The 12,967-nt window shown below is 34.1% G+C and overlaps 1 protein-coding gene across 3 annotated transcripts; it reads left to right on the plus strand.

Moving 5' to 3' along the window:
• Positions 1 to 301: 301 nt before the first annotated feature.
• Positions 302 to 10,093, plus strand: CA1 (carbonic anhydrase 1). 3 transcript variants are annotated; one of them, XM_057735916.1, is made up of 7 exons: positions 302 to 392; positions 885 to 1,082; positions 2,402 to 2,520; positions 5,039 to 5,134; positions 5,879 to 5,941; positions 8,521 to 8,676; positions 9,635 to 10,093. In XM_057735916.1, exons 1-7 carry the CDS (start codon positions 356 to 358, stop codon positions 9,749 to 9,751), a joined length of 786 nt encoding a protein of 261 aa, XP_057591899.1. In that variant the 5' UTR covers positions 302 to 355; the 3' UTR covers positions 9,752 to 10,093. The 3 variants fall into 3 exon arrangements, with proteins under 3 accessions (XP_057591899.1, XP_057591900.1, XP_057591901.1); XM_057735917.1 differs by lacking the exon at positions 885 to 1,082 and having other exon boundaries at positions 356 to 392; positions 9,635 to 9,751; XM_057735918.1 differs by lacking the exons at positions 885 to 1,082; positions 2,402 to 2,520 and having other exon boundaries at positions 378 to 392; positions 9,635 to 9,751.
• Positions 10,094 to 12,967: the final 2,874 nt, after the last annotated feature.

Consider the following 12,967-nt stretch of genomic DNA (forward strand, 5'->3'; position numbering starts at 1 on the left):
TTTAGTTAGAAATCCAAAGAATCATACATGCGACTACTCAGCCATATCTCCTAGAAACATGAGAGAAACAGGGCTTGGTTTTATAAAAGCTAAGATTTTGATAGTTCTCTTTTATAAGAAAATAAAACAATTGGAACTGACCTTGCCCTTGTGGGCTGTTTTTTTACAATACATTTTTTTACATGCACATACTTCCTGATAGGTAGAGATGATGACATAGTGGCCTATTAAGGGCAGGGATGTTTCTGTAAAAACCCACAAATTGTTGTTTCAGTTGTCTACTGCACATTCAGGTGCAGTCAGTTATTTCAGGTATTATCTTTGTTTTCAGAAAAAGAAAACTAAGTAGAAGATCATGGCAAGTCCTGACTGGGGATATGATGGCGAAAATGGTAAGAGTTCTGTTCATGTAGATCAAATAACAGCTTATTCCCTTTTCCAATAAAGAGGTATTGAGCACTTAAAATACCTATATAGCCATAGATTAATGGCATGATTTGCCTGACTTTGAATTATAATAGTTTTGCATGTATTCTTAGCAGTTGTCCTTTGGGTCACGGTTGTCTACAAAATGTATTCTGTCTCTCTTCCTCGCTCTCTTCTGTCTCTCTCTCTCCATATGTGCATATTAGGAATCTATTGCTATGAAAGTAAAGTATGTATAGTCTGATCCCATAGACTATTACTTGTGTTGACAAATATACTATTTTATAGTATAGCATAGAAAAGGGGTATTCTCAAACATTGAATTTCCAATAAGCTAAACAGAATATCATTTAAGATACCTCATTAAATCCTAAGCTAATAAACAAAGTTATATTCCTAAAACTTGGACTTAAGCATTTGATCAAGTTTTGATTGCAAGCATATGTTTGTCCTGGTAGGTCCTGACCAATGGGGCAAGCTGTACCCCATTGCAAATGGAAATAACCAATCTCCCATTGACATCAAAACCAGTGAAGCCAAACACGATGCCTCTCTCAAACCTATCAGTGTCTCCTACAATCCAGCCACAGCCAAAGAAATTGTCAATGTGGGACATTCCTTCCATGTAAACTTCGAGGACAATGATAACCAATCAGGTGAGTCAAAAGACCCTTCTAATTTTTCTTTGACTTTACTGGGGAAATTAAAACAATAGGGCTTTAAGAAACGCAAATAACCATCTGCAGTCTCTTGTGCACATGTGTAACATTGCTGGAATCTGGTGAGGCATCTTGAACTTCTAGAAAATGTCTAAGTGGTAAAGATGATTTTGGGGACTCCTAGATCTGTCTTTTTTCAGTCTTTCCCCTTTTCAGGGACACTATCCCATCTCTTCTGGTTTCCAATGTCCTTTTGCTCACTTCACACCCTCTGAATAAACAGCAGTTTTTCAAAAAGGTCTATGAACCATCATAAATATAACAACTGAAAAGGCAAATATTTTCTAATTGAGATGAGGGTGGAAGAGCATAGTAGGGAAGAAAAACAGAGGTGAAGAATATATTTATTTTGTGTGACCAGAAAAATGGCCCTGTAACTGTGAAGTTCCAGTAAGAAAACGATGGAGCAATTCTGTGCACAAGTATGTCCCTTCTCCCTACTAGGCCGTAGTGACTTATCTTCACATCCCAGTATCTAGCACATTTCCTGCTACATGTTAAGATTTTCAGAACTCTTTACTGAATAATTTATTAAATGACAATTCCATAAAACAGCTCTACTGAAAAAAGGCAAAATTTGTTTTAGCACTTTCCGACAAGGTCCTGAGGCTAAATTTTAGATACCTTGCAGCTATGTCCATTGCTAATATTGGATTAGGCCTGGTATTATGTGTGTTTTATTAATTATATAATTGGACAGATTTTCTAAAGCAATATGGTCATTCAGTATTAGAATTTTAAAAGTAATTGTATTGTCCCACTGGGACTTTCTTTTGGTCCCTGACTAGGGATTCTTAACAAAGCTGTCAAGATATCCTCTTGTGTCTTGATCAGTTACAAGGATGTGATGAGTAATTTGTAACCAAAAATAAATTACTAAAGATCTTGATGCACACTGCCCATTACTGCCTTTGTTAAAAGAGTGAATGAATGAACTGGCAAATTAAAGCAGATTCAAGGAAAGCCCTGTAATCATATAATTCACTCATTTTCCAATATGTTTTCCAGAAGGCAGAAAAGGTAAAATTACAGCTCATGTGCTGAGAATCACATGTAACTCATGCACTATCTTAGGGCGCACCATATGTATGAAGGCCATCATTGTGGATGTGGGGGAAAAACCAACAAGAGAGAAACTTTGGCACTACTGCTTTTTCATTTCTACCCAACCCCATTTAATGTTAGTTTATATTGAATGCAAAGATAAGCTGGAGTTTATGATTGTAACACTAACAGCGGTTTCCTTTTTCTTCTAGTGCTGAAAGGCGGTCCTCTCTCTGAAACCTATAGGCTCCGTCAGTTCCATTTTCACTGGGGTGTCACAGATGACTATGGTTCTGAGCACTTAGTGGATGGAGTCAAATACGCTGCAGAGGTAATGTAGCTTAGTGAGTGAGAGGGAACTACACTGAGAGTCCTCCCAGAAGCAGCTCCCTTATAACATAAGACACCGTTATAATGGCTCCAAAGGAATAAGCATTCTGGTCTCTGAAAGGGACTTCCAGGCTCCAGTGAAATCAAACACACACACACTGTGTTCGGCAATACAGAGAAATTTTTCATGTGAAAGAAAAGGTGAACTTGGAGTCAAACTCCTGAACCCCAGAATACTCTTTCATTTCAGAATGCCTCAAAAACGTTATCTTGACGTCAGGCTAGCCTCAAGGGGAAATGCTGCTCTCCTTTTAAAGCTCTGACCCCCAAATTGAGTACACCATCATTCTCTTCTTATTTAAATGTTCAAGTTTGGACACACTGGTAGCATAGGTGTGTAACACTTCAGTAAGACTCTACTAAGAGTGCAAGTTTAATCACAGGTGTCACAGGGAGCAGCATAGTCTAGATTGAGGGTTTGAGGTTTCCTGGCTGCAGGCCACTACTCTCTGGCCTCTTGACTTGCCCCCACATGGAAGTTTATGACTCAATTCAAGACATTCTGTCTGTATATCCGTGGGAAAATCAAGAACATTGCCATCAAACTTTCAACAGAGGGTATGGAATGCTGAAAACAAAGAATTTTTGCTCTTTATATGTATGAATATACAATACATTTGTAGCAATATAGACTCGTTGGCTTTTTTATTTTACTTTTATAAAGTGAGTTTGTAACACATACAGTTTTCCAACATGTTTTTTTTTTCACTTGCCAATTTATCATGATCATTTTTCCAAGTCAGTAGGTTAACTGCACCTCTTCTCTCAATGCCTGTACAGTATTTCAGTGTGAGCATATGTCAGAATTCATTAGGTGACCCTCACATATGGACAATCACAATGCCTTCTCCTTTCTGTTCTGTTGGTATTTTGTGCTTTTACCAAAAAATGCTGCAATAAATACATTTGAACATCTTGCACACTAGTGAAAGCAATTATGTAGGGCAGATTTTCGTAAGAGGGCTTGTTAGGTACAGGGTACATGCATTTCTCATTTTGACAGAGGATTTGGGAATAGTATACAAATATAACTTACTTTATGTTAGATTGCAAAGCCAGGTTAATAACTTTCAGTGTTGCAGAAATACATTAAATGTTTTTTTTTTCCTATTTGTCTTTCATAGAATTGAAGGTGGACTAAAATTAAATGGGCTGAAAGCCTAAATTAGTACTAGTAGCATCTTTGGGGGAGGATATTTTGTTGTATATAAGAAATCTAAACCAGTGATTCTCTCATCTAAATTGAGAAAAATAAAAATAATCCAGGGTAGAGATGACAGGAACTTAGCCTCAAAGTTCAACATCTGACAGAGTGTGGGAGGAAGGATGGAAGGGAAAGCAGGAGGGAGAGAGAGGTGGAGAGAAAGAGAGAGAGAAGAGGCGAAGAGACGAAGAGAAGAGAAGAGGAGAGGAGAGGAGAAGAGAAGAAGAGAAGAGAGAAGAAGAGAAGAGAAGAGACGAAGAAGAGAGGAGAGGGGAGGGGAGGGGAGAGATGAGATATGTGGCATGAAGAAAATCGATTTGATTTAGAGTGATATGAGTGACCAGATGATCACTTTACATTGGGTGGTCAGAAAAGGATTCTTTCAGGAGTGGCATTTGAGTTCGGCCCTAATTCAAGTCAAAATCTTGCTGTTGAAAGATTATGGTGAAGGACATCCCAGAAAAAATCAGGAGGTAATGCAAAGACTCAAAGTTGTGAACCAAGTGAAGAGGTATAATCTATGAGTAGTGCTGAAAGATAGATGTTGACAAGTGGAGAAAAGTAAGAAATTAATGATAACTGTTGTATTCTTTGGTTGAGCAATTAGATGGAAGATAGTGCCTTTTCCTAAGAAGGGAAAATGATACAGGTCTGGCAAGGAGGAAATCAAGAGTTCTATTTTGGCCATATTAAGTTTGAGAATCATATTAGACATCCATGTGGAGATAGCAAGAAAATATCAAGAAGACATACACACATAATTGGATACACAAGTCTAGAGTTCCACAGAGAGGTTAGGCTGGAGATGTAGGTTTGAGAGGTGTCTGAATATGCTCAAGAGAATCTGTCCTTGTCCAAGACTCCAGATACTTCAGAAACTCTTTTCATAAAGTTACTAAATACCTCAAGTGAGAGAAAATTATTTCAGTTTTTATCCCCAAACTAGTTAGCCAGAATTCCTGATCTTCTCATATCAAAGAGATTTGAAGAAAGGAGTAATACTGAATAGTTATGATATTGTGGGAAAAGAAATTTTACATACTGGTTCCAGTATTTGCAATTTGCCTACTCTATTCAACACATAGATAACCCTTCTTAAGAGTACATAGCCCTTCTCATGCCCTGGGTAAAGGGTCACATAAGTTTGACCTGTCTAAGTCAAGATATATCTTTATATATTAACATATTTATGTCTAGCTTACTTTTTACCTTCACAATGGTATAAATAACTACTCAACTACATTGTCATTTTTAGCTTCATGTAGTTCACTGGAATTCTGCGAAGTACTCCAGCCTTGCTGAAGCTGCCTCAAAGGCTGATGGTTTGGCAATTATTGCTGTTTTGGTGAAGGTGAGTTATAGAGAGTTTCAGAGCTCTGCTAAGACTATTTCTTACCAGTCAGACCTCAAAATAGGATGAAATAAGGCAAAAGGACATTAGAGTCTCTTTTTTTTTAGAAAGTTCCCCTTATACTAATGTCTGACCATAGGTAAACAAACAGTTCCCTGGTGTGTTGTTAGTTTGTTTTCTCTTAGCTTTCCCTCTTGAAGAGTGAAATAAATTTCAGGTAAAGATGAAATGGGAAGGTGTTGAAGGTAAGACTAATTTTTTTTATTTTTCAGCTCTTCCAAGTTCCCTTTCTTCTAAACTTCCTGCCTTATAGAGTCAGGAGTTTATCAATTTAAAATTTCATCAGGAAAAAATATTAAGAGAATTTTTGTCCCATAAAGAAACTTCAAATGATATTTAAAATGGAAGATTTGCTCAAATCCTCTATAGGAGCATCCCTGAAAAGTTCTATAGGGAAGTTATTATTAACATGGGTATATTTGGGTGACTAACTTTTAGAATTACAGAAATTCTAGTTAATCTTTATTAAACACTTATAACATGCCATTCATTGTAATAATTATAATTAATAGAACAGACCAAAAGCAAGAGGTTTGCTTTTGTTTTACAATTTTGCTAAATTCCTGTATCTTAACTTGCATATTTTTTCTTCAATTACTGTTTTTAATTGAAAAAAAATTAACTAAATAGGATTTGTCTTGATAACAATTTTTACCTTACATTTTATTTTTTTTTAATCTCCAGGTGGGTCAGGCCAACCCAAACTTGCAGAAAGTACTCGATGCCCTAAAAGCAGTTAAAACTAAGGTAAATAAACTAATTAAGTTAGTTTAAATCAGAGAACAAGAATTTACAGAACTACAGAAATCATTTAATTGCATATTTGATGTGAGGAGTAGGAAGGTCGAAGCAAAAACTACCAATCTGAAAATCAAGGTACTTGTTAGACGCTCCTTGCTTCTGAGAAAGTCTCTGACTCAGAGCTTTGTTTTATTTTGGTTTTGTTTTTCATAGTAGTTGCTTATCTACTTCAGCAGGATGAAGCCTATAGAAGAATGGGTTTCACAGATGTTCAAACTTATTTTAAAAATAACCAACTCAAATGTGAAATTTTTTCTATTTCATAGAGAACAATATCTTTATTTTTTAGCAATACAAAAATGCAGAAGTGAAGGGTATTGTTTTGAGATCCCTTTGATGTGCAATGTCTAATAACCATGATTCCCCATTGTCAGCTTAAAAAATAAAAGATGGATTTCCTGATATATTTAAACTTAGCTTTACTGTTTTAATAGTAAATAGTTAAATCATATGTCAGAGATTTGTCACTTTCTTTTACAGTATGGGGAACTGTCATGTTTTTATATAAAATAAGGTTAATTCATGTTGAGTCTAAAAAATTAAACTTCAAAAGGGTGTATTATAAAGTGAGAAAGTCTGAAGATAAATAAGCATTCAGCTCAGGAATATAAGAAATAATATATGAAAAGAAAAAAGGAAATAATTAAAGAAGATGAAGTAAAACATTAATAAAATAAGAAAGAAAATGAATAAATACAAGGTAAAATTTTATTAATAAAATGCAAAAATTGATTCTTTGGAAAAAACAACAAAAAACACACTTTTGGCGAGTATGATGATGGGGAAAAAGGTACATATACAAAAAATTATTAGAAATAAGGAAATAAGACATAATTAAAGATGTAAACATTTTAAAACAAAAAAAGTTTGTACATTTAACCCTTGAATAGCATGGGTTTGAACTGCACAAGTACAATTATTTGTGGATTTTTTTTGATAAATCCATGCTGTAGCACTACACAATTGGCACTTAATTGAATCTGCCAATGCACAACTGTGGTTATAAGAGATGACCACAGAGTTATATGTGGATTTTTGACTGTGCAGGGGGTAAGCACTCCTAACCTCCACATTGTTCAAAGGTCAGCTGTGTAACATTATATCAGTAAATTTGAAAATTTAGATTAAATTGATGAATTTCTAGGAAAATGTGGAGAATGACTCAAAATGTATCAGACCAAGAATCAGACAGACCAAGAATCTAAAAAGAAATTGAAAAAATAGTAAAAAATATATCTAGTGAAAGGAAATTCTAGGTCCAGACCACTTTATGGGGAAGTGTTACACAACTTTTAAGAACTAATCATGCCACTGTTAACTAAACTGCTCAGATGCAGGAACAGAAAACTTTATTTCAACTTAATTTAATGAAACTTAATACCCAAACTGGGTAAGAACACCACAAAAAGGAAATCATAGGCCAATCTTTCTTAGGAATATACCTAAAAGATATATTAAAATTGATTACAGCAAATCATATTCAACAGTATATTAAAAGAGTAATGCTTCCAAACTAGTAGACTTCGTCTCAGGAATGCAAGGAAGGTTTGATATTAGACTATCTCCTAATATAATTCACTACATTAACAAATTAAAGAAAAACCATATTACAAGCTTGTCAGAAGCTTGGAAAGCATTTAATAAAAATTCAATGCCAATTCCTGAAAATAAAAAAAAAAAAGAAAGAACGAAATTCTCTGGAAACTTATTGAACCTAAGAAAAAACATCACATAGAAACTTGGAACAAACATCAAACTTAGTAATGAAATATTTGAAGCATTTACATTTCAATCAAGAACAAGACCAGGTGTCAACTGTGACCACCACAACTGACCATTGCAATGAATGTCTTAATAAATGTAACAAAATAAGGAAAGAAATAAGAGTACATATTAGGATAAATATTAGAAAAACAAAAACACATCTGTCATCAAATGCAGAAGATATAATCATTGGCATCCACCTGGAAAATACAAAACAGGGTAAAAAACAACTAATACACAAGTTTAATTAAGTTGACTACATAAAATATTAGCATACAAATATCACCTCATTTTCTATACACCAAATAACCAATCAGAAAAGAAAATAGGAATAAACAGAATAAAGATAAAACATACCAATATACATGTCTATAAATATCCTTACCACTGGAATAGTATCTGGTATCATTCCTAGAGAAGCAATAAATGTTTTATACTGGAAATTAAATATGTTTTAAAGAATATAGATTATAAAAAATTTTAAAACCTTGTTTATCTTCAACCAAATGAAGGAGGAAGATTGCCCAATCAAAATTCCAGTGTAGAATATTTTCAATCTTCTATTACTTTTACTGTTTATATCCACAAACATACCAGTTGTGAAATACTATATAGTAGAAAAATTTACTAAATTCTTAGCTAAGATCTATCTATCTGTCTATCTATCTACCTATCTACCAAATAATGTAACATATATGTCATATAGTAATGATGTAAATATTTTATATTATGATATAATAACATATTACTTTTTCATTCAGGGAAAACAAGCCCCATTCACAAATTTTGACCCCTCTGCTCTCCTTCCTTCATCCCTGGATTACTGGACCTACTTTGGCTCTCTGACGCATCCTCCTCTATACGAGAGTGTAATCTGGATCATCTTTAAGGAGAACATCAGTGTCAGCTCAGAACAGGTAGAGTATCAAAGGCAAATGAGTGAGAATTGGACGTGCAAAGCAGGAATATCATTTCAATTCACAGTATTATTGGGGGAAATTATTTCAACTAGATTTTGCAGAGTTCATGTTCCCTTCCAACTGGAAAAGATTTATTTGTGACATAAGGTCTATAGAATAATCAAAAAGAAAAGTATATTTACAAACACTTTTTTTTTTACTTTATGCAGAAAGAATATATGAGATTTAGAACTCCTGCTATTCTTTTTGCCTTAATAAGGAAAAATCCAATCTTGTTAAATATCTTCCTAAGAGTTTCAAAAACAAGGAAAAACTGTCACTGAGAGTGCTATTAAGACTTTAGGGAATTGTGATTCTCAGGTGGCATACCTTGATAGTTGACATGATTTTTTGGGTTTTTTTTTTTTTTTTTTTTTTGAAGCTTAAGCTTTTAAATGTTCAACAAAATATCTCATTAATTATTGCTTACAATTTGAAAATAATAACTACCGTTGATTGAGCAACTACTTTTATTCGGTGCCTTACATATGTTTTGTCAGCCAATTCTCATAACAAACCTTTAGGACAGGCAGTGTGACCTATTGGTAACTAACACTTCTTGAACCTATGCCATATGCAAAACACCATTTTAAGAACTTTACATATATTGACCCATTAAGTCCTCACAACAATAAAATGAAATAGTACTATGTGGAAACTGAGGCACCAAGCAGATAAATCTCTTACCCAAGAGTGAGAAAGCTGATATTCTAATCCAGTTCATCATCAATAATTTAAGGCAAATGCCCAGTGCAAAGAAATGTGAAGGAATTTTTGACTTCCTCCCTTCCCATCTGTGAAACCATTGCAATCTTCAATCCAATTTTCTAAATATCAGTGCATCAATTATACTAGAAGAAAAGTTTTGTGTAACTTTACTAGCTTTTGACTCTAAATATTTTATCCTTCCTCCAAGCTGGCACAGTTCCGCAGTCTTCTATCAAATGCTGAAGGTGACAAAGAAGTCCCCATTAAGCACAACAACCGACCACCCCAGCCTCTGAAGGGCAGAACAGTGAAAGCTTCATTCTGATGGGCCCGGGAAGAAATTTATCCTCCTCAAGGAATACTGCTCTGCTTCTGATGTAATCAAATAAAACAAGTTTTAAGAAACAAGTTCATTTCAACACTAACAAGACAGCCTACTTGCAAATTTAGAACTAAAACTAAACGAGAACTAAAAAACTTCAATTTTTGTTCTTAATGCTTAACTCAAATAGTAATCTGTAAGTTTACAAAACTTGGGCTTAAATTCAAGTCTACTTTGTTGAGTTCTTTATAATCACAATTAAGGTGTACTTAATTTCTTAGTGATTTGTATCTCTTTCCATTTTATTCAGTTTAATTGAACCAATAAAATAATTGTATCCCTCTCTTCTTGTCTACTATGTACTCTGTTTTTAAAAACCATTACATTCAAGAATCTTAAATGCTTTAATTGCAACATTATTTTGCCTCAAATGCAATAAGCTAAGAGCAGCTTGAGATGAAGTGTTGAGAATCCATTTGCTTACTCTTGAAGACAAAGACAGCTAAGATGACAATTGGATTTAATATTGTTATGCTGGCCCAATGTTGCTACCTTTTGTGTACTCTATAATAAAAATGATATATTTCATACAGGAAATGATGCTTCTGGTTACTGCTTCCACTTTCCCACCCCCATTAGCAAGGTCAGTGGGGTTTTTTTCCATTATCATAACTAGTCAGCTTGCATGGAGAATCTGTACTTCAAATCTGGAAGAAAAGTCACCAGAGAATTGTTTATAAAAATGATGAAGGAATCATTTGGCTTAGAATGATGTAGAAACATCAGATACTTTTAGTCAAATCTGTTCTTAACCTGAAGCCAGTTCTTTATGAAGCCATATCTAAGTTCAGAATTCTACAAATCTTGTGTCCAGTGTTTAGTCTTGTGATTTACTTATTTTCTCTTCTCTGAGAAATTATATTACAGACCAAAGCCCACATCTATTCCAATGTTCTAGTCTTGTCTAATGTCATAGAATCAGTCAAAACCTCTCAATAACTGTACTCTTAGTTAAAAAGACAGACAAAGCAGATTTTTTGTTGCTCTGAGGGAGCTTTTGTGTAAAGGCTGTGTTTATTTTGAACCTAAAAATCATAGGAGTTATCTTTTGAAATTTTTATTTGGGCCCCAGAATTTAAATGAATCTCTTTTTAAAAATGTAATGGACCAAGTAACACTTCATTTACCTCAGCTCCAGTAAGCGTAATATAAAAGTAAAATATAATCTTTGCAAAAGTACTTTGATTGTGCATATTAATATATATTTTCCAGATATTGAGAAAGCCTGAAACAGTTACACCTGTCCTATGACTGTCTTATTTCACTTGTTACATTGATAGGATTTTAATCTAAAGTTATCAATGGTCATCATGAAGGCCAAAGAAAGAGGAGTAAGAGTTTAAATTTAAGAAATATATTTGCAGAAGATGCTGTGGACCTACAGTGTTTGAAAGTATTTTGTGAAAAGAAATTGAGCAATTTAAAAATAAAAATAAATAAGTAAATAAATAAAATAAATCTCATGGCAAGGACCTGAAAAGTTCTTGACTTGATGACCTATATTTTTTAAGAAGGTTAAAATGGATTCCAGGATTTAAATATGTCTGTAAGTTTTATTATGGAAAGGGCAAAGAAGTGGCAGAAGATATATGATGGTCATCACACTTTATCCCTAATCCAAATGCCAACTGAGAAGCATGGTTCCCCTTACTTGCTTGTGCAAGAATTTCACATATTTGGCAGAATTCACAGGGTGCATTATGGGAGCTTTCCACATTTCTCTGAAGTATCCAATAAAAGCAGCTGTTGAGAGGAGGTACGTGGACAAGGCGTTGGATCATCTGAGAATGCAACTCATATGTTTCTTTGACTCACCCTCCTGCCGTGTGTCCTCTTCCCTTGCCAACTTAGGTAGAGAATTTGAACGTCCTGCAAGGATTCTCTGTCTCTTCCATGATGCTTGGCAGCTGGCTTTCTTTATGCCAAATCTATTGGGCTTCTAATCATCCAGAATGACAGTGCCAGCTGGTGGGGCTCAGCAGCAGGCTCAAGGGTAGAAGAGTGCTCTTACTCCCTGCTGTTTTTGTCTTATTTACCATCCCCCTCTTCATAAATATCATGCTGAGCACTGATGAAACCCTTTAGCTAATTTTGTGAGTCCAGATAGCTCAAGATATTTTCTAAATTATTCATTTCTGTAAGCTTTAGCAAAATAACTCTAAAAATTTTAAATTCATCAGAGAGAGTTAAGGCAAAGGAAAGGAAGGGAGAAAAATGTTGATTTAATTTCCTGAAAGAACTCGATAAAATTTTCATTTATTATAATTCTGGTTATCTATATCAATGGTTCATTACCTTTTTGTGATCACAGATTCCTATAAATATGTGATTAAAGCTATGAAAATTTTCCCTACCTCTCAAAATATAAATAATTACATACAGCTGAAGTTTTACACTGAGTTTTACAGTATTTAGGGACTCATTCCTTTCCTTCCTTCCTCATAACAAAGTCAGTACTGGACCCCAGGATAAGATCCTTACTCTAAACTATAAAAAACTGAGCTGCAATGGACTCCATGTCTCTCTTGATCTCGCTTCTAATTAACACTTATTTTTGCTTTTCTACCTCATTCTTTATAACAGGTCCCTAGAGATGGAATGACAGTATATTTCCAGTATAGCTCATTAATTATTTTTTTGTTGTTTTTCTATTTTCCAAATATTATTTTGAGTTGGTAAAAGGTCTCGCTGTAAAAGAGATATAAAAAAATAAAAAATAAAAAGAAAGATAATCCAAACTTTAGTGAACTGGTTCACTTATTAGTGGGTAGACTTACAAAGAGTTACAAATGAGGGTAAAGAGGCTTAAAAGAAAAAAATTCTTTGAGGAAGATATCATCAGATAATAATGGGCTCAAATCACTATGAAAGCCATCAACACATTTTGTATCTAAAACCATGAAAGCATAAGGAAATACTTATTTTCTGAGCATTAGTTTCATGATTATCTATAAATACCAAATATTTACCCACTGTTCTCTATGAGATACTGTACTAGGATTCCATTATTGCTCCTACTAGATTTGACTATTTTAAATCTCACTAGATAGACAAAGAGACAGATAGACAGGTATAAATTAGATATAAATGAATAGATAATTGCATTTATTCCAGGACTGCTCTATTTGACAAAATGGAAACATAAATGTGGGTATTTAA

Source organism: Hippopotamus amphibius, chromosome 5 (genome assembly GCF_030028045.1).
Source record: "Hippopotamus amphibius kiboko isolate mHipAmp2 chromosome 5, mHipAmp2.hap2, whole genome shotgun sequence".
In the NCBI taxonomy this organism is placed as follows: domain Eukaryota; kingdom Metazoa; phylum Chordata; class Mammalia; order Artiodactyla; family Hippopotamidae; genus Hippopotamus; species Hippopotamus amphibius.

Coding starts and splice junctions, on each gene's coding strand:
- CA1 (XM_057735916.1), top strand. CDS start 356: ATGGCAAGTCCTGACTGGGGATATGATGGCGAAAATG. Junction 5,135..5,878: donor TTATTGCTGTTTTGGTGAAG/GTGAGTTATAGA, acceptor TTTAATCTCCAG/GTGGGTCAGGCCAACCCAAA. Junction 8,677..9,634: donor TCAGTGTCAGCTCAGAACAG/GTAGAGTATCAA, acceptor CCTTCCTCCAAG/CTGGCACAGTTCCGCAGTCT.